Source organism: Muscardinus avellanarius (genome assembly GCF_963383645.1).
Source record: "Muscardinus avellanarius genome assembly, chromosome: 2".
Taxonomy (NCBI): Eukaryota; Metazoa; Chordata; class Mammalia; order Rodentia; family Gliridae; genus Muscardinus; species Muscardinus avellanarius.
The window spans coordinates 35393263-35416748 of record NC_137787.1 but is presented as its reverse complement, the minus strand read 5'-3'; the positions used below and the strand labels follow the sequence as shown (position 1 = coordinate 35416748).

The window sequence follows — 23486 nt, the reverse complement described above, 5'->3', positions numbered from 1 at the left end:
TTATTTTTATTTATGAATATTTTTGTGGTTTGGGAACTGGAGAATTCTATCTGGGGTCCTTACTCCCAGCTTTTTGTAAATTTTTTGTGGTACTGAGGATGGAACCCAGGGGAATTCTACCTGGGGGTCTATCCTCTTACCCCTATTTTATTTTTGTTGTACTAAGAATGGAACCCAGGGGAATTTTACCTGCTGTCTATTCTATTTTATTCTATTTAATTCTACCCAGCCCTATTTAATTTTATTTTTTGAATTTGAAACAGGTCCTCCCTCAGTTACTGAGGGCCTTGCTAAGTTGCTGAGGTTGGCCTAGAACCTGCAGTCTTCCTTTCTCAGCCTCATAAGTACTGGGATTATAGGTGTGCACCCCCTCACCAGGCTATTAATACACTTTTTATTTTTATTTTTATTTGCAGTACTGAGGATTAAACTAAGGGGCAATTCTACCTCTAAGCTACACTCCCAGCCCTATTTTGTATTCTTATTTTGAAACAGGTCTCACTATGTTGCAGGGGGCCTAATTAGGTAGCTGAGGCTCGCTTCACACTTGCGATTCTACTGTCTCAGCCTCCTAAGTACTGGGATTATAAGTATGTGCCACCATGCCTGTCCACATTTTAAAATAGCACTTAGCTCTAAGTATCACTTAGATTTCATGTTATAACTTCATTAGATAGCTATAGTAGGTATGGAGGCATTATTTTCTCTGGTAAATGTACCTAAAGTTTTAATGACTTTTGTATTTCAGAAAGATCCAGATTACCTGAAGCTATGGTTGGACAGTTTTGTTTGTAGCTATGAACAGTTCTTAGACATTGATTTTGACAAGCTACCTACCAGGTATGTAGAAACACTACTTTCTTACCTTTGGTTCATGTTTTACTCAGGGATTTCGTTTATAACATATTACAAGGATGTTATTTATGTTAATACTCTTGATATCCTGCATAACTCTACTGTCATGGCATACAGTCTGCTGGCCAATAGAATATCTCAATAGTCTTCATGATACTAGATATGGCTTCTAGAAGGTTTTTCCCAATTTTTGTTTTCCCAGCTTTTCCCTTCGTTGTTTTTTTCTTTTTTTTTTTTTTTCTTTTTGTGGTATACTAGAGACTGAACCACTGAGCTATGCCCCCAGCATCCTCTGTTTTTAAGTTTTGAAACAGGTCTTGATGAGTTACCACATGCTGGTCTTGAACCTACAACCTTCCTCTCTCAATTTCGTAAGTACTGGGATTATAGGCATGTATCACCACACTTGGCTCAGCCCTTTTCTTTTTTATTTGGAGACAGCATATTGATAAGTTGTTGAGGCTGGCCTAAAATATGCAGTCTTCCTGCTTTAGCTTCCTAAATTGCTGGAATTATAGGCATGAACCATCATGCTTGGCTTAAATTTGTGTTTCTAAAGTCTCTTTGGTATCGTCGTAGAAGTTGGTTTAGAGAGGGTAGAGACTGAAGTACAGAAGTCCAGTTGGGATGTATTATGTAAATTTAGAGGGAAAAAACAGTGCTTTGGACCAAGATATGGAACTGAAGAAAAGATAAGGTTATGCTAAGAAAGAACTAGTACTTTACTATTTATAAATCACATTGTGTGTTTGTGTGTTACTGGGGATGAAGCAAGAGGCATTCTTCCTGTCAACTATACCCCAGCCTTATTTTATTTTTTGTTTTGAAACAGGGTCTTGATCCTGGATGCTTCCTGTTTCAGCCTCCCAAGTACTGAGATTATAGGCATATGTCGCCACAACCAGCTATTTTTTTCTTTATTTTGAAACAGGGTCTCATTAAGTTGCAGAGGGTTTTGTACAGTTGCTGAGGCTGGCTGTAAACCTCCAATCCTCTTGTCTTAGCCTCCCAAGTATTGGGATTATAGTTGTGCATCACCATGTCTGCCAAATTCACAATTTTGAATTTCTTATTGGAATATTACTCATGTTTAGAAAGGTAGCAAAGTATTAGATCTTGAACTGTCTTCAAAGTGTTTCTGCATTGATTTCTAAACTAAGAGTATTTTTAGCTGGGTGTAACGGCACATGCTTGTAATCTCAGTACTTGGGACGCTAAGACAGGAGGATCACAGATTCACAGCCAGCCTCAGTAATTTAAAACGGCCCTTCACAACTTAGTGAGACCATGTTTCAAAATAAAAAATAAGAGCCAGATATGGTGGCACATGTTTGTAATCATAGTAATTAGAAAGCTGAGGCAAGAGGATTGCAGGATTGAAGCCAGCCTCCATTAAGGTCCTCTGCAACTTAGTGAGACCCTATTTCAAAATAAATAAGCCGGATATGGTGGTGCACCTTGTAATCCCAGTATTTAGGAGGCGGAGACAGGAAGGATACAGGTTCGTGGCCAGCCTCAGCTACTTAGTGAGGCCCTACACAATTTAGACTTTGTCTCAAAATAAAAAATAGGGCTGGCTATAGCTTGGAGGTAGAATGCCTCTAGATTCCATCCTCATTAACTCACACACACACAAACATGCACACACACACACACACACAAGAATAAAAATAAGGATGGGGGTGTAGCTTGGAGGTAGAATGCCCCAGGCTCAATCTACAGTAACATACAAAATAAATAAATAATTAATTAATTATAGGGCTGGCTATGTAGCTCAGAGGTAGAATGCCCCAGGTTAAATCCCCAGTAACACAGAATTTTGGTCAGTATTCTTTTTTGACCTCTGAGCTACACCTCCTGCCCTATTTTTATTCTTAGTTTGAAACCTGGTCTCACTGAGTTGCAGAGGGACTCACTAAGTAGCTGAGGCTGTCTGTGAACCGCGATCCTCCGTTTTCAGCCTCTCAGGTGCTGGGATTACAAGCATGCGCCACCACATCTGGCTTCAGATTTTCAAATGCAGACTTTATACAGGTGAACATTGTATAAAATTAGTTGAGTCACCTTAAAGGTAAGAAAGTTAGTAATGATGAGGCCAGTATCACATTAATCCCCAAACCAAATAAATACCTCAAGAAAGGAAAATTATAGACCAATATCCTTAATTAACATAGATGCAAAAATTCTAAACAAAATACTAGCTATATGCATTCAAAACCATATCAAGAGAATTGTACACCAAGACCAAGTTGGTTTCATCCCAGGAAAGCAAGGCTGGTTTAACATATGCAAATCAATACACATTATTCACCACATAAATAGAACTGAGAACAAAAACCACATGATCATATCAGTAGATGCTAAAAAGGCATTTGACAGTATCCAGCACACATTTATGTAAAAAACAATGGAGAAAATTGGAATAGAAGGAATGAATTTCAACATCATTAAGGCAATATACAATAAACCCAAAGCCAACATCATATTGAATGGGGAAAACTGCAAGAATTTCCTCTAAAATCAGGAACAAGACAAGGATGCCCTCTATCACCACTCCTTTTCAATATAGTCCTTGAGACTCTTGCCACAGCAATAAGACAAGAGAAGGAAATCAAAGGAATTTGAATAGGAAGAGAAGAATTAAACTATCCTTATTTGCAGATGACATGATCCTTTATCTAAAAGGCCCAAAGAACTCAACCAAAAGACTACAGGAGCTCATTAACCAATTCAGCAAGTAGCAGGATACAAAATCAATCTAAAGAAATCAGTGGCTTTTCTTTATGCCAACAATGAATCCACAATGAAAGATATAAAGAAAACAATTCCATTCACTATAACCTCAAAACCAACAAAATACCTAGGAATAAACCTAACCAAAGACATAAAAGACCACTACAAAGAAAACTATAAAACATTAAAGAAAAATTGAAGAAGACCTTGGAAGATGGAAAGATCTCTCTTGCTCATGGATAGGCAGAACAAATATCATCAAATGGCCATTCTGCCTAAAGTGATTTATAGATTCAATGCAATTCCTATTAAAATACCAACAACATTCTTCATAGACCTAGAAAAATCAGTCATGAATTTTATATGGAGAAAGACAAGACCCAGAATAGCCAAAGCAATCCTCAGCAATAAAAACCAAGCAGGAGGCATCACAATCTTGGACTTCAAATTATAATATAGAGCCGGGCGTGGTGGCGCACGCTTGTAATCCCCGTGCTTGGGAGGTGGAGACAGGAGGATCGTGCAGGTTCGAAGCCAGCCACACTGGCTTAAGAGACCCTGTTTCCAAATTTAAAAAAAATATAAAAAATAGGTCTGGGAGTGTAGCCCAGAGGTAGAAGGGTTTCCAGGAACCCCAGTACCACAAAATTATACTATAGAGCAATAGAAGTAAAAACAACATGGTATTGGCACAACAACAGGCATATAGACCAATAGAACAGAATAGAAGATACAGAAACAAACCCACACACTATAGTCAATTGATCTTTGACAAAGGAGCAAAACTCATATGCTGGAGAAAAAGACAGCCTTTTCAACAAATGTTGCTGGGAGAACTAGCTATCCATTTCTAGAAAGATGGAACTAAATCCTTCCTCTCACTATGCAAAGACTTAGAAATTAGACCAGAGACTGTGAAGTTATTAGAAGAGGGTATATGCTCAACACTGCAACTCATAGGCACAGGCAGTAACTTTCTCAAAAAGACCTCCAAATCGCAGGAAATTAAAGCAGTAATTAACAAGTGGGATGGCATCAAACTAAAAAGTTTCTTCTCATCAAAGGAAACCATCAAGAACCTAAAGAGAAAGCCTACACAATGGGAGAAGATCTTTACCAGCCGCCACTCAGAGTGCTAATATCCAGAATATACAAAGAGCTCAAAAGACTCTATACTAGCAAAACAAGAAATGGGCCACTGAACTGAATAGACACTTCACAAAAGAAGAGATACATATGGCATAGATATATGAAAAGATGTTCAACATCATTAGCCATCAGAGACATGCAAATCAAAACTACACTGAGATTCTATCTAACCCCAATCAGAGTGGCAAACATAAGTCAAATAACAACAAATGCTTGTGAGGATGTGAAGAAAGAGGAACTCTTTTACACTGTTGGTGGTTGTACAAACTAGTTCAGCCACTATGGAGAGCAGTGTGGAGATTCCTCAGAAAACTGGGAATAGATCCACCATATAATCCTGCTATACCTCTCCTGGTATTTGTCCAAAAGGTTTGAAATCAGAGAACTACAATAACATGTATACCCATGTTCATAGCAGCACAGTTTGTAATAGCCAAAATATGGAACCAACCTAGGTCTCCATCAACAGATGAATGGATTGCAAAATTATGGGAAATGCACACAATGAAATTCCACTCACCTATAAAGAAGAACAAAATCACGTCATTCGCAAGAAGATGGAAAAACCTGGAGAACATTATGTTAAGATCAGCCAAACACAGAGAAGGGACTTATGTTTTCTCTAATATGCCCAAACTAGGGAGCATTGGGTATACCAGAGGGACTCCAGACAATGGAGAAGAAACCTCACCAAAGCTAGAATGGAAGGATAGGAGAGGAAGAAGGCTGAGGTTGATTAATGAAGGAGCTACATCCAAATTTGTGTAAAAATATAAATATAGCATGGTTAACCTGGACACTCATTGTTGGGAGGGGGAAGGGAAAGGGGGGAGGGTACCAAGCATAGTTTAAATACATGCCATTTTCAATATGTTCCACATAAAAATAAATAAATAAATAAATAAATAAATAAATAAATAAAAGAAAGTCAATAATGATCATTTAAAGTAAACTGAAGATGGTTTTGGCACACCCTTGTAATCCCAGCATTTGGGAGACTGAGACAGGAAAATTGCAGTTTTTAGACAGCCTCACCTAGTTAGGCCCTTTGCAACTCAGTGAGACCCTGTTTCAAAATAAAGAATGGGAGCCGGGCATGGTGGCACACGCTTGTAATCCCTGCACTTGGGAGGTTGAGACAGGAGGATCACACAGGTTCGAAGCCAGCCTCAGCTACTTAGTGAGACCATGTTTCCAAATAAAATATAAAAAATAGGTCTGGGAGTATAGCCCGGAGGGAGAAAGCCTCTGGGTTCCACCCCCGGACACCAAAAAGTAAATACATAAATAAAAATGGAAAATAAAGCCTGAGGGTATAGCTTATAGGTAGAATGCCCCTGAGTTCCTTCCCTAGTACCACACACATATAAAAGTAAATTAACTAGTACTTGGAAGGCTGTGAAAGAAGGATTGCAGAGTTGAGGTCAGCTTCAGCAAATTAGTAAGGCCCTGTTTCACAATAAATAAATTGAAAGGACTGGTGGTGCCGGGCGTGGTGGTGTACACTTGTAATCCCCGCGCTTGGGAGGCTGAGACAGGAGGATCGCACAGGTTCGAAGCCAGCCTCGGCTACTTAGTGAGGCTCTCAGCAACTTAGTGAGACCCTGTTTCCAAAAAAATATATTAAAAAAAAAAATAGGTCTTGGAGTATAGCCCGGAGGTAGGAAAGTCCATGGGTTCCACCCCCAGTAACACACACACACACACACACACACACACACACACACACACATACACACACACACACACACGGACTGGTGGTGTCGTTCAGAGGTAGAATGCCCTTGGGTTTAATCCCTAGTACTCCCTATACCCCCTAAAAATAGTAAACCAACTTTATATAGAATTTCTGATTAGAGAATTTGTAATAGAAGACAGAGATTGTTTCTGACCAGAATTTAAAGCTTGACAATCTAGGCTTTTCCCTGTATTAAACAGGGGAGCAAAACAGATTTTTGAAACATAAGAGTTATTTTGTCCTTTTTTTTTCTTTCTTTCTCTTTTTGGCATTGGGGATCAAACTGAGGGCTTGAAAAGTGAGCATTTTGCCACTGAACTACATCCCAGCCCAAGGAAGATAGAATATATATATAATTTGGTGGTACTGGGGTTCCTGGAAACCCTTCTACTTCCGGGCTACATTCCCAGACCTATTTTTTACTTTTTAATTATAAACAGGGTCTCCTAAGCCAGCACGGCTGGCTTCAAACCTGTGTGATCCTCCTGTCTCCACCTCCCAAGCGTGAGGATTACAAGCGTGCGCCACCACGCCCGGCAGAACATAGAATTTTGAACAATAAATTTCTAGAGGTGGGCAGGTACTTCCATATTGGGAAGTATGGGCCAAATTTCAACTTATAAAGCCAGTTATAATGAAAGCTAATTTTAAAAATATACCTAGAAGCTGAGCACGGTGGTTGTTGGTAGTATGTAGGTGAACCAGGTCACTGAGGAAAGATGTCTTTAAGATGAGGAGGGCTACAGCTCATTCAGTCTTGTAGCAAAACTCCAATTCTTGTCATAGCTTTTATTCTTACACAGAACAATTAACATAAATAGTGAAACAGAAGCCAAGAAATAATCAGCTCAAGCTGGAGATATCTTTAAACTTTTTGGTTACATTTCTAAGTAACTAAGCAGAGCATGAGAACTTTGCCTTTCACATGCTTCTCAAGTAGACATTTACTCCTATCTGTCCTTGAGGAGGTCTGCCTGTAACTTTGCCTCACACCTGCTTCTCAAGTAGATATTTGCTTCTATCTGTCCTTGAGGTTCTGCCTGTACTCAGGGCCACTTGCAGCTCTTTCTGACTTGACCTGAGGGCAGGTCATGCCAGGCCTCTGTGTAGAAGATCCTCATCCTTCTGGAGTCTTGCGCAGATATGGCTGTCATCTACAGGTGGCGCACGCTTATAATCCTTGTATTCAGGAGGCGTAGACCAGAGGATCACGATTCGCGACAGTCTCAGCTACTTAGCAAGGCCCTTTGCAATTCAGAGAGACCCTGTTTTTAAAATAATAAAAAGACTTAAAAAAAGGGCTGGGGGTGTAGCTGGGAGGTAGAATGCCCCTGGGTTCCATCCCTGGTACTGCAAGATAAATAAATAAACAAACATATATATACATCTTTATTTTATTTTATTTTATTTCATTGAGTTGCCGAGGGCCTCACTAAGTAGCTGAAGCTGTACATAAACCACTATCCTCCTATCTCAGCCTCCCAAATGCTGGGATTACAAACATGTGCCCCCATGCCTGACAATAGAGTTCTTTTAAAAGCTAATAATAATAATAATTATTATTATTATTATTATTATTATTATCATTTTTTGTGGTACTGAGGCTTGAACCTAGGGGTATTCTACCTCTGAGCAACATCCCAGCCCATTTTAATTTTTATTTGGAAACAGGGTCTCAATAAGTTGCTGAGTGCCTCATGAAGTTGCTGAGGCTGGCTTCAAACTTGAGATCGTCCCAGCTCAGCCTCCCTAGTAATGGAATTACAAATGTGTGCCAATATGCTCAGCTAACGCTAATTATTCTTGACTGTGTAGTTACTTAAGAATGTGTAAGTACTTGGGAGACTGAGACTGGAGGATCACAGGTTTTGCGGTAAGCCTTAGCAACTTAGACCCTGTTTCAAAATAAAAAATAAAATATAGTTGGGGTGGAGCTCAGAATGCCCCTGGGTTCAATCCCAAATATTACCCACACACACAAATAAAAGAATATGGCTAGATATAGTGGCACACACTTGTAATCCCAGTACTTGGGAGGCTGAGACAGGAGGGTTTGCGGCCAGCCTCAGCTACTTAGTTTGGCCCTCTGCAATTTAGTATGCCCCTATTTCAAAAATAAAGAATAAAAAATAGGGGTAGGGATGTAGCTCGGTGGTAAAATGCCCCTGGGTTCAATTCCCAGTACCACAAAAAAAGGAAGGGAGGGAGGGAAGGGGAGAGGGAATGGAAGAAAGGAAGGGAAGGGAAGAGAAAGAGAAGGAAAAAAGGAAGAGAGGGAGGGAGGCAGTGAGGATGGGAGGAAAGGGAAGGTAGGTGGGCAGGCAAATACAGCTGGAGTGTGGTGGCACATACCTGTAATCTCAGTACCCTGGAGGCTGAGATACAAGGATCACTTGAGGCTACTGTACAGAAACTAAGAGACTATGTTTATAATTCATATGTATATATATAATATATATGTATATATATTTTTTATGTTATATATAATATATGGCTGAAGGTGTAGCTTAGAGCTAGAACACCCCTGTTTTCACTTCCCAATATTGGGAAAAAAAGGTACAAATACAAACCAGGATGACCAAAAACAAGGGGAAAATGTGAGTGAGTGTGTGTGTGTGTGTGTGTGTGTGTGTGTGTGTGTGTGTATTCTACCCCTGAGCTATACCCAGTCCTATTTTATTTTTTAATTTGGAACAAGGTCTTTTTTTTTTTTTTTGGAGTATTTGGTATGGAACCCAGGGGGCATTCTTCCTCTGAGCTATACCCCAGCCCTATTTTTTATTCTTTATTTTGAAACGGTCTTACTGAGTTGCAAAGGGCTTCACTAAGTAGTAGCTGAGGCTGCCCACTGTAATCCTCCTGTCTCAGCCTCCCAAGTGCTGTGAAACAGGGTCTTGATAAGAGTTATGGGAAGCTGGCTTTGAACCTGAGATCCTCCTGTCTCAGCCCCCCTAAGTATGGGGATTATAGGCAAGCCCTACATGCCTGGCTTCTCCTTTACATAACTGTTAGAAGCCAGGTGTGGTGGCACATGCTTGTAATTCCAGTACTTGGGAGGCTGAGATGGGAGGATCACAGGTTTGAGACCAACCTCAGCTATTTAATCAGGCCATCTGTATGTATCTTAGTGTGACACTGTTTCAAATAAAGGATAAAAAATAGGCCTGAAGGTGTAGCTCAGAGACAGAATGCCCCTGGGTTCAATATCCAGTACCACACACACACACACAAAAAAAAAAACCTCTACATTTATGTTCTTATCTTTCTCATTTTACGGCTTTTTCTACCTCTTTTGATCATATTGCTATTGAGTCAGTGAAGGAGGTTATTAATGTTCAATAAAGCAGATAATAATATTAAGCTAGCTATCGTTACTTCATTTTTTTACTGGGTTTTTTTTTTTTTTGAAAAATAGTCTATATGCATATTTCTAAATAGAAAGTGAATTAGCTAGGCATGGTGACACTGCCTGTAATTCCAGTACTTGGGGGGCTGAGACAGAAGGAGCACAAATTCATTGCCAGCCTCTGCAATTTAGTGAGGCCCTCCACAACTTCGTAAAACTCTTTTTCAAATTGAAGAATAAAAGAAGGCTGGGAGTGTAGTTCAGAGGTAGAGTGCCTCTCGGTTCAATTTCCACTGCAAGAAGGAAGGAAGAAAGGAAGGAAGGGAGGGAGGGAGAGAGTAAGGAAGGAAAGATAGGTAGATACACAATGGAATTCTACTCAGCTATAAACAACAAAATTGTGTCATTTATAGGGAAATGAATGAAAACTGGAGATTTTTATGCTAAGTGAGATTAGTCAGTCACAGAAAGTTAAGGGTCACATGTTTTGACAAGGGAAGCAAGGGAAAAATAAGGATACTAAAAGGATTCCAGAAAAAGGAAGAGACACCTTTGTGTAGTGAGGGAAAGAACTGAGGGAGCCGGGAGGGGAGAGGAAGACTGGCAGAGGGAAACACCTCAGTGGTTATGATGTGCACGTATAGACTTACCAAAGCTAATCAGTGCATGGGAAGATGGGGAGGGAGAGCGGGGAGGGAACTGGGGGAGGGCTCAAAAAGTACTGTGAACTCTATCAATATATGTATGGCCAGGTGTGATGACACACTCTTATAATCCCAGCATTTGGGAGGCTGAGATAGGAGGATCGTGGTTCATGGACAGACTCAGCCACTTACTGAGGCCCTCGGCAACTCAGTAAGATCCTGATTCAAAATTAAAAAATAAAAAAAATTAGGGTTGGGGATGTAGCTTGGAGATAGAATCCCCCTGGGTTCCACCCAAGTACTGCACAAAAAAAAAAAAAAAAGAGAGAGAGAGATGTACGATTACAATGCACCAATAAAAGTAAGGAAGGAGAGAGAAGGACAATTAATTTATATTCTAAGTGTTTTCTTTAAAAATTGCAATTGAGAGCTTCTGTTCAGCAAAGGAAACTATCAAGAACCTCAATCGAGAGCCAACAGAATGGGAGAAGATTTTTGCCACCTACACCACTGATAGAGGACTAATATCTAGAATATACAGAGAACTCAAGAAACTCAACACTAAGAAAACAAAGCATCCAATAACAAAATGGGCAAATGAACTAAATAGACACTTCACAAAAGAAGAAATTCAAATGGCCAATAAATGCATGAAAAAATGCTCAACATCACTGGCAATCAGAGAGATGCAAATCAAAACTACCCTGAGATTTCACCTAACTCCAACTAGAATGGCCATCATTCAAAACACAAACAACAACAGATGCTGGCGAGGATGTGGAGAAGTGGGAACTCTAAGACATTGTTGGTGGGATTGCAAATTAGTGCAACCACTTTGGAAAACAGTATGGAGAATCCTCAGAAGAATGGGAATAAATCTTCCATTTGATCCAGCAATACCACTGTTGGGTATCTACCCAAAAGAAAAGAAACCAAACTACCAAACTAATGCATGTGTATCTATGTTCATAGCTGCACAATTCACCATAGCCAAACTATGGAACCAGCCGAGATGTCCATCAACAGATGAATGGATTACAAAACTGTGGGATATGTACACAATGGAATTTTACTCAGCCATCAAAAAAAACTCAATTACATCATTTTCAGGGAAATGGATGGAACTGGAGGACATTATGCTAAGTGAGATTAGTCAGGCACAAAAAATAAGAAATCAGATGCTTTCCCTAATATGTGAGAGTTAGGGAGAAATGGGTCATAGGAGGAACTCTCGGAAGAGGATCAGTAACTTTTAACTCTGTTTACATTGTCTTTGGATATACAATTTTTTTTTATTTTTTTAGGGAGTTTATTTACTCTTTTGTTGCCTGTGCCATTGAAATCATATCCAAGAAATCACTTCCAATTTCAATGTTGTGAGGTTTTATGACCCAGATTTTCTTCTAAAAGCTTATAGTATTAAGATTTATATTTAGGTCTTTTATCTATTTTGAGTTAATATTTGTATATGTGTTAGGTAAGGGTCCAATTTTATTCTTTTTCATTTATTATTATTTTTCAACAATATTTAGTTAAAAGACTAGTATTTCCTCCACCAAAAGTTCATGGAAACCTTGTCAAAAATAACTTGACAATGTATGGAAGAATTTATCTCTAGGCTTTTATTTAGCTCCAATGGTTTATATATCTGCCTTTAGAACAGTATTACACTGTTTCAATTATTGTAGCTTTATATGGTTTGAAATCAGAAAATATACATCTTCTAGCTTTGTTCTTCTTTGAGACTGTTTTGGGTATCTAGAGTCCATATTCCATATCAGGATAGATTTTTTCTGAAAAATAAATAAATAAATGTATGATAGTTTCACCTAAAAAAAAAGAAAAGAAAAAAATATTCTCTGGTAAGAAAGAAAGCAAAAAGAAATATTGAAATGTTATCTTTAAGTCATCAAAAGTTTGGTACCAGACAAATGAAACTGTTATGTGAGATTATCAATGTTAATAATGTATAGATTGCTATAATACTAGATGTCAACCAGTAAGCCAAGCGTGGGAAGGAGGGATGGGGAGGGAATGGGGTGGGGATCGTGGTAGGGGCTAACTGGGCGAGATGTGCATGTATGTCTACAAAAGTATTTTCTTTATACCACTATGATGTATGAATACATTGCACCAATAAAAAATAAATTAAAAAAAAATAAATAAATAAATAAATTTAAAAAAAATTGCAATTGAAAATATATTTGCTTTCTCTCATCTAAAATAAGACCAATTATTTCTTTCTTTCTTTTTTTATTCCGGTGGTACTGGGGGTGGAACCCAGGGTCTTTCACGTGGGTTATAAGCATGCTCCACCACGCCCGGCTAATCATTTCAATCAAATAATCATCTATTTATGAATCATCTGGTTGTGCCTTGTTGACAAGAAAGCATTAGAATATCTAGAATGAATAAAATAATTTCTTTAGGGTTTGGGCCAAAGATATGGTTTATTTAAGTCAGAGATTTACTTATTTTATTTTAACACACTTTTTGTTTTCTTTCCCTTACATTATAGGGTAGATGATGTGCCTCCAGGAATATCCCTGCTTCCTGATAATATTCTACAGGTTCTAAGGATCCAGCTGCTACACTGTGTTCAGAAAATGGCAGATGGGTTAGAGGAGCAACAACAAGCCTTGTCAATTTTGCTTGTCAAGTTCTTCATTATTCTTTGCAGGTATCTAGTACCAAAAAATCCAAATTATCTGTTTTAAATCAATTTTGCCAGCCAGGTATGGTGGCACATGCCTGTAACCCCAGTATTAGGAAGCAGAAATAGGAGGATTGCAGGTTCAAGGCTAGAACACTGTTTCAGAAATAAAATAGGGCTGGCTGTGTAGCTTAGAGGTAGAGGTGTGGCTTAGTTAGCCCTATGTTTAATCCTTAGCACCACAGAGTAAGTGAGCATGTATATAGTAAATAAAATTATTCCCAAAATAAATGCTTTTTTTTTTTTTCGGTACTGGGGATGGATCCAGCAGTATTCTACCTCTGAGCTATAGCCTTAACCTATATATTTTTTTATTCTTTATTTTGAAACAGGGTCTCACTGAGTTGCAAAAGGCCTCGCTAAGTAGCTGAGGCTGTCCGTGAATTCGACCTCCTATCTCAGCCTCCCAAATGCTGGAATTACAAGCAAGTGCCACCACACCCATCATAAATGCATTTATTTATTGGTACATCTATTGAATGGTACTTATTTGTACAGATCTTTAATGCATGTGTGCAATTCTTGCAGAAGCTTTATTGTTGGTGTATTGGAAATCTTGTAATCACTGCAGCAAATTATAGACACAACAGAGTTTTGAAGGTTGCTGTAGAACAAAGCAATGACAAGAATTTTTAGTTCAGCAAAAATGATTACTGCAGAATTTTCTGTATGGTTCTCACCTATAGATTAATACACTTTTTTTTTTTTTTTTTTGGTGCTACTGGGGATGAAACCCTTCTACCTACAGGCTATACTCCCCAGACCTATTTTATATTTTTTTATTTGGAAACAGGGTCTCTTAAGCCAGCGAGGCTGTCTTTGAACCTGCGCGATCCTCCTGTCTCCGCCTCCTAAGCTCGGGGATTACAAGCGTGTACCACCACGCCCGGCTACACTCTTTTTTTGTAATACTGCAGATCTAAGACTTTACTCATTATGCTAGGCAAGTTCTCTATCACTGGACTACACCTCCAGCTTCTGTATATATATTTCTAGTACTTAGCATTTATTTGTGAAAATATATCTTTCAACGCTTTCATTTTATCATTGAAGTACAATTTTACAGGGTTTTTTTTAGATTTATTAATTCGGTCTATGGTATTTAATTTTTGTATGCATATGTATCAACTGGAAAGCTTAGTAGAAATATACAGCTTGACCTGGGAGTATTGGTGCACACTTCTAACTCCAGTACTTGGGAGGCTGATACAGGGGGATCACAGGTTCATGGCCAGCCTCAGCTAAGTAGTGAGGCCCTCTACAACTTAGACCCTGTTTCAAAATAAAGAATAAAAATAGGGCCAGAGGTATAGCTCAAAGGTAGAATGCCCCTGGGTTCAATCTCCAGTACCGCAAAAAAAAAAAAAAAAAAAAAAAAGCTGGGCCTGGTGGCACACAATCATAATCCCAGTGTTTAAGAGGCTGAGACAGAAGTATCACACAGGTTCAAAGCCAGTCTCAGCTACTTAAAGAGGTTCTCAGCAACTTATTGAGACCCTATTTCCAAATAAAGTATAAAATAGGTCTGGGAGTATAGCCTGGAGGTAGAAAAGCCCCTGAGTTCCACCCCCAGTACCACCCCCCCAAAAAAAAAATTTAGAAAAATAAGAATTATGAGGGCTTCAAGAAATGGGTTTATAAGACAGGAATTGGCCTCTGGGATAATTACTTTGCTATATTTTCTTCTTTTGACTACCTATTACAGTTATGTTGAAACCAAAATTCCTAAATAGTATGTATTTATGTATGCATGCATACATGCATGCGTGTGTGGTACTGGGTATGGAACCCAGGAACATTTTACTTATAAACTATACCAGCACCCTTATTTATTTATTTATTTATTTATTTATTTATTTATTTTTCATTGCTGGGAATGGAACCCAGGGACATTCTACTTCTGAGCTACACCTCCAGTCCTATTATTTATTCTTTATTTTGAAACAGGGTTTTACTGAATTGCAAAGGGACTCACTAAGTAGCAGAGGCTGTGCGCAAACCAGGATCCTCCTGTCTCAACCTCCCAAATGCTGGGATTACAAGCGTGCGCCACCATGCTCGGCTGAGGTTTTTTTTTGGTAATGGAGATGGAACCAAGAGGCATTCTACCTTTAAGCTACACCCCAAGCCCTATTTTTTATTTTTTATTTTGAAACAGGGTCTCACTGAGTTGCAAAGGGCCTCACTAAGTATTTGAGGCTATCCGTGAACCGTGATCCTCTGGTCTCAGCCTCCCAAATGCTGGGATTACAAGCATGTACACTCATGCCCGGCTTTTACTCTTTTTTAAATTTTTATTTGTTTGGGTTTTGTTTTTGGTGGTACTGGGGTTCCTAGAAGCCCTTAGAGGCCCGGGCTACACTCTCAGACTTATTTTATATTTTTTTATTTGGAAACAGGGTCTCGTAAACCAGCAAGGCTGGCTCTGAAGCAGCGCGATCCTCCTATCTCCGCCTCCCAAGCGCGGGGATTACAAGCGTGCGCCACCACGCCTGGCTCTTTTTTTTAATTTTTGAAACAGGGTCTCACTGAGTTCCGAAGGGCCCCATGTAGTAGCTGAGGCTGTCTGTAAACCACAGTTCTCTGGTCTCAGACTCTCTAATGCCGGGATTACAAGTGTGTGCCACCACACCCAACTATATTTTGCTTTTTTTTTTTTTTTCGGGTCTGGGGATGAAATATACCCTGTTCCCTATTTTTTATCCTTTATTTTGAAACAGGGTCTTACTAAGTTACAAAGAGCCTCACTAAGTAGCTGAGGCTGTCCACGAACTGCGATCCTCCAATTTCAGCCTCCCGAATGCTGGGATTACAAGTGTGTGCCACCACGCCTGGCTCAATTTTATGTTTTAATAAATGTTTTCATGTTTTGTTTAATAACACCTGCTCCCAAAATTTAATCTGAGTATATAAACACACATTATGTTTACCATTCATATGAAATAAATATGAAAAACTGAGGGGAATGGGAGAATGGAAGAGGGAAATTCTATAATGTACATGATGTACATTCACAAACATATCAAAGTCAGCCAGCCATGGTGGTTCACACATGTAATCTCAGCATTTGGGAGGCTGAGACATGGAGGATCTCAGGTTTGCGGCCAGCCTCAGCTACTTGGTGAGGCCCTTTGCAACTCATTGAGACCCTGTTTCAAAATAAAGAATAAAAAAATAGGGCTTGGGGTGTAGCTTGGCAGTAGAATGTCCCTGGGTTCTATCCTCAGTACTGCAAAAAACAAAACCAAAAGCAAAAACAAAATATTAAGGTCAATCACTAAACTAAACATGATAAGGAAGGAGGGGGGAGGGATGGGATATGAAGTGAGGAAGGGTTAAGTGAGTGATATATGTATGGATGCCTCTACCATCTTGTACCCCATTAAGATGTATGACTACAATGCACCAATAAAAAATTAAGTAAAAATAAATAATTTTTTTTCTCATAGAAACCTATCAAATGTGGAAGAAATTGGAACATGCTCATATATTAATCATGTCATCACCATAACAACACTCTATATTCAGCAAGTAAGTGTGAACTAATATATTCCTTTTTGTTGCTTTTTTTTTTTTTTTGGTGGTACTGGGGTTTCTGGAAGCCCTTCTACCTCTGGGATACACTCCCATGGGCTATACTCCCAGACCTATTTTTTTTTTAACATTTTTATGTGGAAATAGAGTCTCTTAAGCCAGCGAGGCTGGCTCCGAACCAGCACGATCCTCCTGTCTCCGCCTCCCAAGCACGGGGATTACAAGGCTTGTTGCTTTTTTGAGATTAGTTAAGTTTCACTTTTTTGTATTAACAGTTAATATAATTTAATGTTTTCAAAGTAGCACATAATTGAGAAGATAATTAATATTATCATTGGATAATATGTATTTCAGAAATCTCAGCTGGGCGTGGTGGCACACGCTTGTAATCCCAGCATTCGGGAGGCTGAGACCAGAGGATCGCGGTTCACAGACAGCCTCAGCTACTTAGTGAGGCCCTCTGCAACTCAGTGAGACCTGGTTTCAAAATAAAGAATAAAAAATAGGGCAGGGGGTGTAGCTCGGAGGTTGAATGCCTCAGAGTTCCATCCCCACATCCCCAGACCCGCAAAAAAAAAAAAAAATTAAAATCATATATATATATATATATATATATATATTTTTTTTTTTATATATATATTTTGTGGTACTGGGGTTCCTGGAAGCCCTTCTACCTCTGGGCTACACTCCCATGCCCATTTTATATATATATATATATATTTTTATTTGGAAACAGTGTCTCTTAAGCCAGGGAGGCTGGCTCTGAACCAGCGCGATCCTCCTGTCCCCGCCTCCCAAGCATGGGATTATAAGCATGCGCCACCACGCCTGGCAAAATCTCATATATATTTGTTTATTTGGTACTGGGGATTGAATCTAGGGGCTTTCTACCTCTGAGCTATTCCCTGAGCCCTATTTTTTATTTATTTATTTATTTATTTATTTATTTATTTATTTATTTATTTATTTATTTATTTTGGTGGTACTGGGGTTCCTGGAAGCCCTTCTATCTCCGGGCTACACTCCCAGACCTATTTTTACATTTTTATTTGGAAACAGGGTCTCCTAAGCCATCGCGCGCGGCCAGCTTCGAACCTGTGCGATCCTCCTGTCTCTGCCTCCCAAGCGCGGGGATTACAAGCGTGCGCCACCACGCCCCGGCTATTTTATTTTTTAATTTGAAAGAGGGTCTCACTGAATTGCAGAGGTTCTCATTATGTTGCTAAGGCTGCTCTTGAAATTGTAATGTTTCTGTGTCAGCTTGTTAAGTACTGGGATTATAGGTGTGTGCCACCACTCTTGTCTTACATATACTATTTTAAATGTAGACAAGTAGCTATGAGTATATGGTTGTTGTGTGTGTGTGTGTGTGTGTGTGTGTGTGTGTGTGTGTGTGTAAGTGAAACTGTGGATTCAAACCAAGAGCATTCTAAACAATACCCAGCTTTTTTCATTTTTGTTTTGAAATTGGGTCTTCCTAGGTTGCTGGAACTCTTGATACATTGCTGAGGCTGTCCTTGAATCTGCACTCCTCCTGTCTCAGCCTCACAAGTACTGGGATTTTAGGAATGTGTCACCACACCTGGCTATTATTTCAATTTAAAAATTAAAATGTTTTAAGCCAGGCATGGTGGCACTTGCTTGTAATCCCAGTACTTGGGAAGCTGAGGAGAAGGATCACAGGTTCGAAGCCAGCCTCAGCAACTCAACAAACTAGTGAGACCCTGTTTCTAAATAAAAAATAAAAAATAGGTCTGAGGATGTACCTCGGAGGTACAAGGCCCCTGGGTTTCATCCACAGTACCCAAAACATAAAATAAAATTTTAAAAATGGCTTTTATTTTTATTTATTTATTTTTGTGGTGCTAGGGATGCAGCCCAGGGGCATTCTACCCCCAAGCTACACCCCCAGCCCTATTTTTTATTTTTTACTTTGAAACAGGGTTTCACTGAGTTACACAGGGTCACACTAAGTAGTAGCTGAGGCTGTCCTTGAACCACAATCCTCCTATCTCAGCCTCCCAAATGTTGGGATTACAAGTGTGTGCCACCACATCCAGCTTATTTGTCACATTATCTTAATGAAAACATTATTTAAAACATATTTGCCTATTTTTTTGTGTGGTGTTGGGGATTGAACACAGGGTTTTTCTACCTCTGAGCTATACCCCTATCCCTATTTTTTATTCTTTATTTTGAAACAGATTCTCACTAAGTTGCAAAGGGCATCACAAAGTAGTTGAGGCCGGCCATGAACCCTTCTGTTTCAGCCTTTCAGTACTGGGATTACAAGGGTGTACCATCACGCCTGGCAGTATTTGGCAATTTTTTTTTTTTTTTTTTTTTTTTTGGTGGTACTGGGGTTCCTGGAAGCCCTTCTACCTCCGGGCTACACTCCCAGACCTATTTTTTATACTTTTTTATTTGGAAACAGGGTCTCCTAAGCAAGCGCGCGCGGCTGGCTTCGAACCTGCGCGATCCTCCTGTCTCTGCTTCCCAAGCGCGGGGATTACAAGTGTGCGCCACCACGCCCGGCAGTATTTGGCAATTTTAAACCCATGCTAGGAGGATTTTAAAAACTGAAATAGTAAGCCAGGCTGATTGTGCATGGTTGTAATCCTAGTACTAGGGAGGCTGGAGACAGGAGGATTATAGGATCATGGCCGGTCTCAGCTATTTAGTGAGGCCCTCTGCAACTTAGTGAGATCCTGTTTCAATATAACTAATAAAAAATAGGGTTGGGGATGTAGCATGGAGATAGAATGCCCCTGGGTTTCATCCCTAGTACTAAAAAAAAATTGATAGGGTATATCCATCTATGTGATTAAATAATTCTTTTAGGCTCAAAAGGAAGTTAGGTTTATTTGGCCAAAATTTATTTATTATTAAATGATGAATGTCTCTAATTTTATGTTTAACTTTATTCTCAGTTAAAAAGCAAAAAAAAAGAAAAGGAAATGGCTGATCAGACATCTATTGAAGAATTTGTGATACATGCTTTGGCATTTTGTGAAAGTTTATATGATCCGTATAGAAATTGGAGACACAGAATTTCAGGGTATGTCTTAGAAATCATGTCATTTAAAACTTGAATGTCAAAATATATGTGATTCTTCAAAATATCTTCTCTATGAAAGTAATTGGGAAGATATGTACAAAGTATATTTCAGTGCTGGGGTAGAGCTGAGTGATGAGAGCAAGCAAGGCCTTGGGTTTGATTTCTGGCTTCCATCCAACACACATATTTAATATCTTCATATTTTGAAAATGCATCATTCATACACATATTTGTCCATATATATACATACACATACTTGGGTAGTGCTGGGAATTGAACCCAGGGCATTGTGAATGGTAGGTAAGTGCTCACTACTGAGCTACATTATTTGCCCTAGTCTATATATTAAATTATTTTAGTACTGAGGATTGAAACCAGGGATACTCTGCCACTCAGCTATATCCCAGCCTTCTTTTTTCTTTTTTTTTTCTTTTTGCAATACTGGGTATGGAACCCAGGGGCATTCTAGCTCTGAGCTACATCCCCAGCTCTATTTTTTATTCTTCATTTGGAAACGGTCTCACCGAATCATAAAGGGGCCTCACTAAGTAGCTGAGGCTGTCCGTGATCTGCAATCCTCCTGTCTCAGCCTCTCAAATGCTGGGATTACAAGTGTGTGCCACCACACTTGGCTTTTAAAGGTATTTTAAAAGAGAAATATGCAACAGTATTATTAAACAAGTATTAGAGAACTGAAAAAGCAAAAGTGGGACACTGAGATAATACAAAGATAGTAATTTTAGGAAACAGTTACCTGCTTTGGGGCTGTAGGGACAAAGGGTGGACTTTGGAGATAACAGAATCCAGTTCTTTGGAGAAGAGGCCCTTATAACACTGGGAATTTGGTCTCTGAGGAAGGAGTGTTGCTCAGCTAGTGATGGTATTTCTTACTAATTGGAAACAGGTTGATTCTGGGACAGCAGAAAATAAGCTGAAGATAGGAACCAGTTGCCCTTTCTTTAGTTAAGAACTGTTGCTGGGCCAGGTGTGGTGGTGCATGGCTGTAGTCATAGTACTTGGGAGACTGAGACAGGATCATGGATTTGAGGCCAGTGTGTAATAGCTTAGTGAAACCCTGTTTCAAAACAAATAAGGCTGAGCATGGTGGTGCACTCCTGTAATCCTAGAACTTGGGAGGCTGAGATAGGAGGATCTTATGTTTGTGGCCAGCCTCAGCAACTTAGTGATGCCCTCTACACACACATACACACACACACAAGCTGGGCATGGTGGCTCATGCCTATAATCCCAGTACTTGGGAGGCAGAGACAGGAAGATTGCAGCCTCATCAACCAAGTGAGATCCTGTTTCCAAATAAAAAAATAAAATAGGACTGGGTGTGTAACTCAGAGGTAGAATGCCCCTTGGTTCAATCCTTATTGCCACACAAAGGAAGGAAGGAAGGAAGGAAGGAAGGAAGGAAGGAAGGAAGGAAGGAAGGAAGGGAGGAAGGAAGGGAGGGAGGGAGGGGAAAGAAGGAACTACCCATGAAAACTATTGTAATTGTCAGGTAGGTAGCACATGCCTACAATCCTAGCTAAATTAAAGGCCAGGTTTGACGCCAGCCTGGGCATTTAGCGAGATCCTGTCTCAACACAAAAAAACTGGCTGGGGACATAGCTCAATTGCAGAGTTTTTACCTACTATGCATAAAGCCTTGGAGTTGATTGCCAGTAAAAAAAAAAAAAAAAAAAATACTAAAATTACTAAAAAAAAATTTTTGGGGGGGGTACTATAGTTGGAACCCATGAACATTTTACTTCTGTGTGACACCTCCAGCCCTATTTTTTATTCTTTATTTTGAAACAGAATCTCAGAGTTGCAATGGGCCTCACTAAGTAGCTGAGGTTGTCAGTAAACCCTGATCCTTCTGTCTCCGCCTCACAAATGCTGGAATTACAAGTGTGCGCTACCACACCCAGCCTAAAACCATTTTTTAAAAAAGCTATTGGAGTCGGGCGTGGTGGCGCACGCTAGTAATCCCACGCTTGGTAGGCGGAGACAGGAGGATCCTGCAGGTTCAAAGCCATCTGCACTGGCTTAAGAGACCCTGTTTCCAAAAATAAAAAAGGCTAAACAAATAGGTCTGGGAGTGTAGCCTGGAGTTAGAAGGGCTTTCAGAAACCCCCAGTACCACCAAAAAAAAAAAAAAAAAAAAAGCTATTTGAGCTGGGCATGGTGGCACACGCTTGTAATTCCTGCACTTGGGAGGCTGAGACAGGAAGGTCGCACAGGTTCGAAGTCAGCCTCAGCTACTTAGTGAGGCTCTCAGCAACTTAGTGAGACCCTGTTTCCAAATAACATGTAAAATAGGTCTGGGAGTATAGCCCAGAGGTAGAAAGCCCCTGGGTTCCACCCTAAGTACCACCAAAAAAAAAAAAAAAGCTATTGGAATTGCCATTAAAGACAGTTCCAGTTCATACTGGAGCCATCTCCTTGAAATGAAGGAAGCGAAAAGTCAGTCTCAGAAAGTGGCAGAGTAACTTGATTTCCCAGGGATTTTACTTGTACTGTAGTGATAAGCTACCAGCGTTAGCTGTCAGTTTAGTAGTACTGCTGAACATTTTTTTTAATAGATTGCAAATGTTAAGGGCTAGTTTCTTTTTCAATTTCAGATTATTCAGGCTTAACCTGGTTACCATGATACATAATTTATTTTATTTTATTTTTTTCAGTATTGGAGGTTGAACCCAGAAGCACTCTACTACTGAGATACATTCTCAGCCCTTTTTTAAAACTTTTATTTGCAGAGAGGGTCTTACTAAATTGCCTAGTTTGGCCTCAAATTTGCCTGAGCCTTCTGAGTAGGTAGGATTACAGGCTTGCAAACATGTGCCATTATGCCTCATATGATGTAGAATTTAAAAGAAGGAGCCGGGCGTGGTGGCGCACGCTTGTAATCCCCGCGCTTGGGAGGCGGAGACAGTAGGATTGTGCAGGTTCGAAGCCAGCTGCGCACACAGGCTTAGGAGACCCTGTTTCCAAATAAAAATGTAAAAATAGGTCTGGGAGTGTAGTCCGGAGGTAGAAGGGCTTCCAGGAATCCCAGTACCACCAAAAAATATAAAATAAATAAATAAAAGAAGGAATATTTTCATTTGTGAGCATTTAAGTTATTGTCTTATTTTCAAGATTATGCTGATAGTGGAGATGTATTATTCAATAAACAGATCAAAGTAAAATGTTAGCCAGGCATGGTGGCGCATGCCTGTAATCCCAGTACTTGGAAGGCTGAGACAGGTGGATCACAGGTTTATGTTCAGCCTTAGCAATTTAGTGAGACCTTGATTCAGACTAAAAATTAAAATAGGGCTGGGGGTATAGCGCAATGTCACTGTAAAATTCAGTCACCAGTACCACACATACACACAAAAAAGTAAAATGTTAAATATGTTTTATAATTGTTTTTGTAATTGTGCCATCTCTACCTGCCGAGTTATAATTTGTTATTAACTTTTTTTTAAAATGATAGACGAATCCTTAGTTCTGTGGAAAAGAGCAGACAAAAATACAAACCAGCTTCTCTCACAGTGGAGTTTGTTCCTTTCTTTTATCGTAAGTAACTCTTATTAATTCCTTTTGCCTTGGTTTTTATCTTACTCTGATTATTCTTTATTTTTACTCTGATTCTGACCTTAGTTCACCTTTATGAATTTCTAAGTCTAAAGTTGTTTATTAGTATGTCACTGGAGTAGTTGATTTGTGTTTCTCTGTGA

At 39.4% G+C, this 23486-nt stretch overlaps 1 protein-coding gene across 2 annotated transcripts in view; it reads left to right on the top strand.

Moving 5' to 3' along the window:
• Window positions 1-23486, top strand: part of NBEAL1 (neurobeachin like 1) — a gene marked incomplete at both ends in the record, with an annotated part of 229171 nt that overhangs the window by 27406 nt on the left and 178279 nt on the right. For both annotated transcript variants that reach the window (XM_080689757.1, XM_080689756.1), the window contains 5 exons: window positions 749-840; window positions 12984-13145; window positions 16628-16709; window positions 19643-19770; window positions 23243-23325. In XM_080689757.1, the coding sequence (XP_080545883.1) occupies window positions 749-840; window positions 12984-13145; window positions 16628-16709; window positions 19643-19770; window positions 23243-23325 (547 nt within the window). The remainder of the gene's footprint in view (window positions 1-748; window positions 841-12983; window positions 13146-16627; window positions 16710-19642; window positions 19771-23242; window positions 23326-23486) is intronic.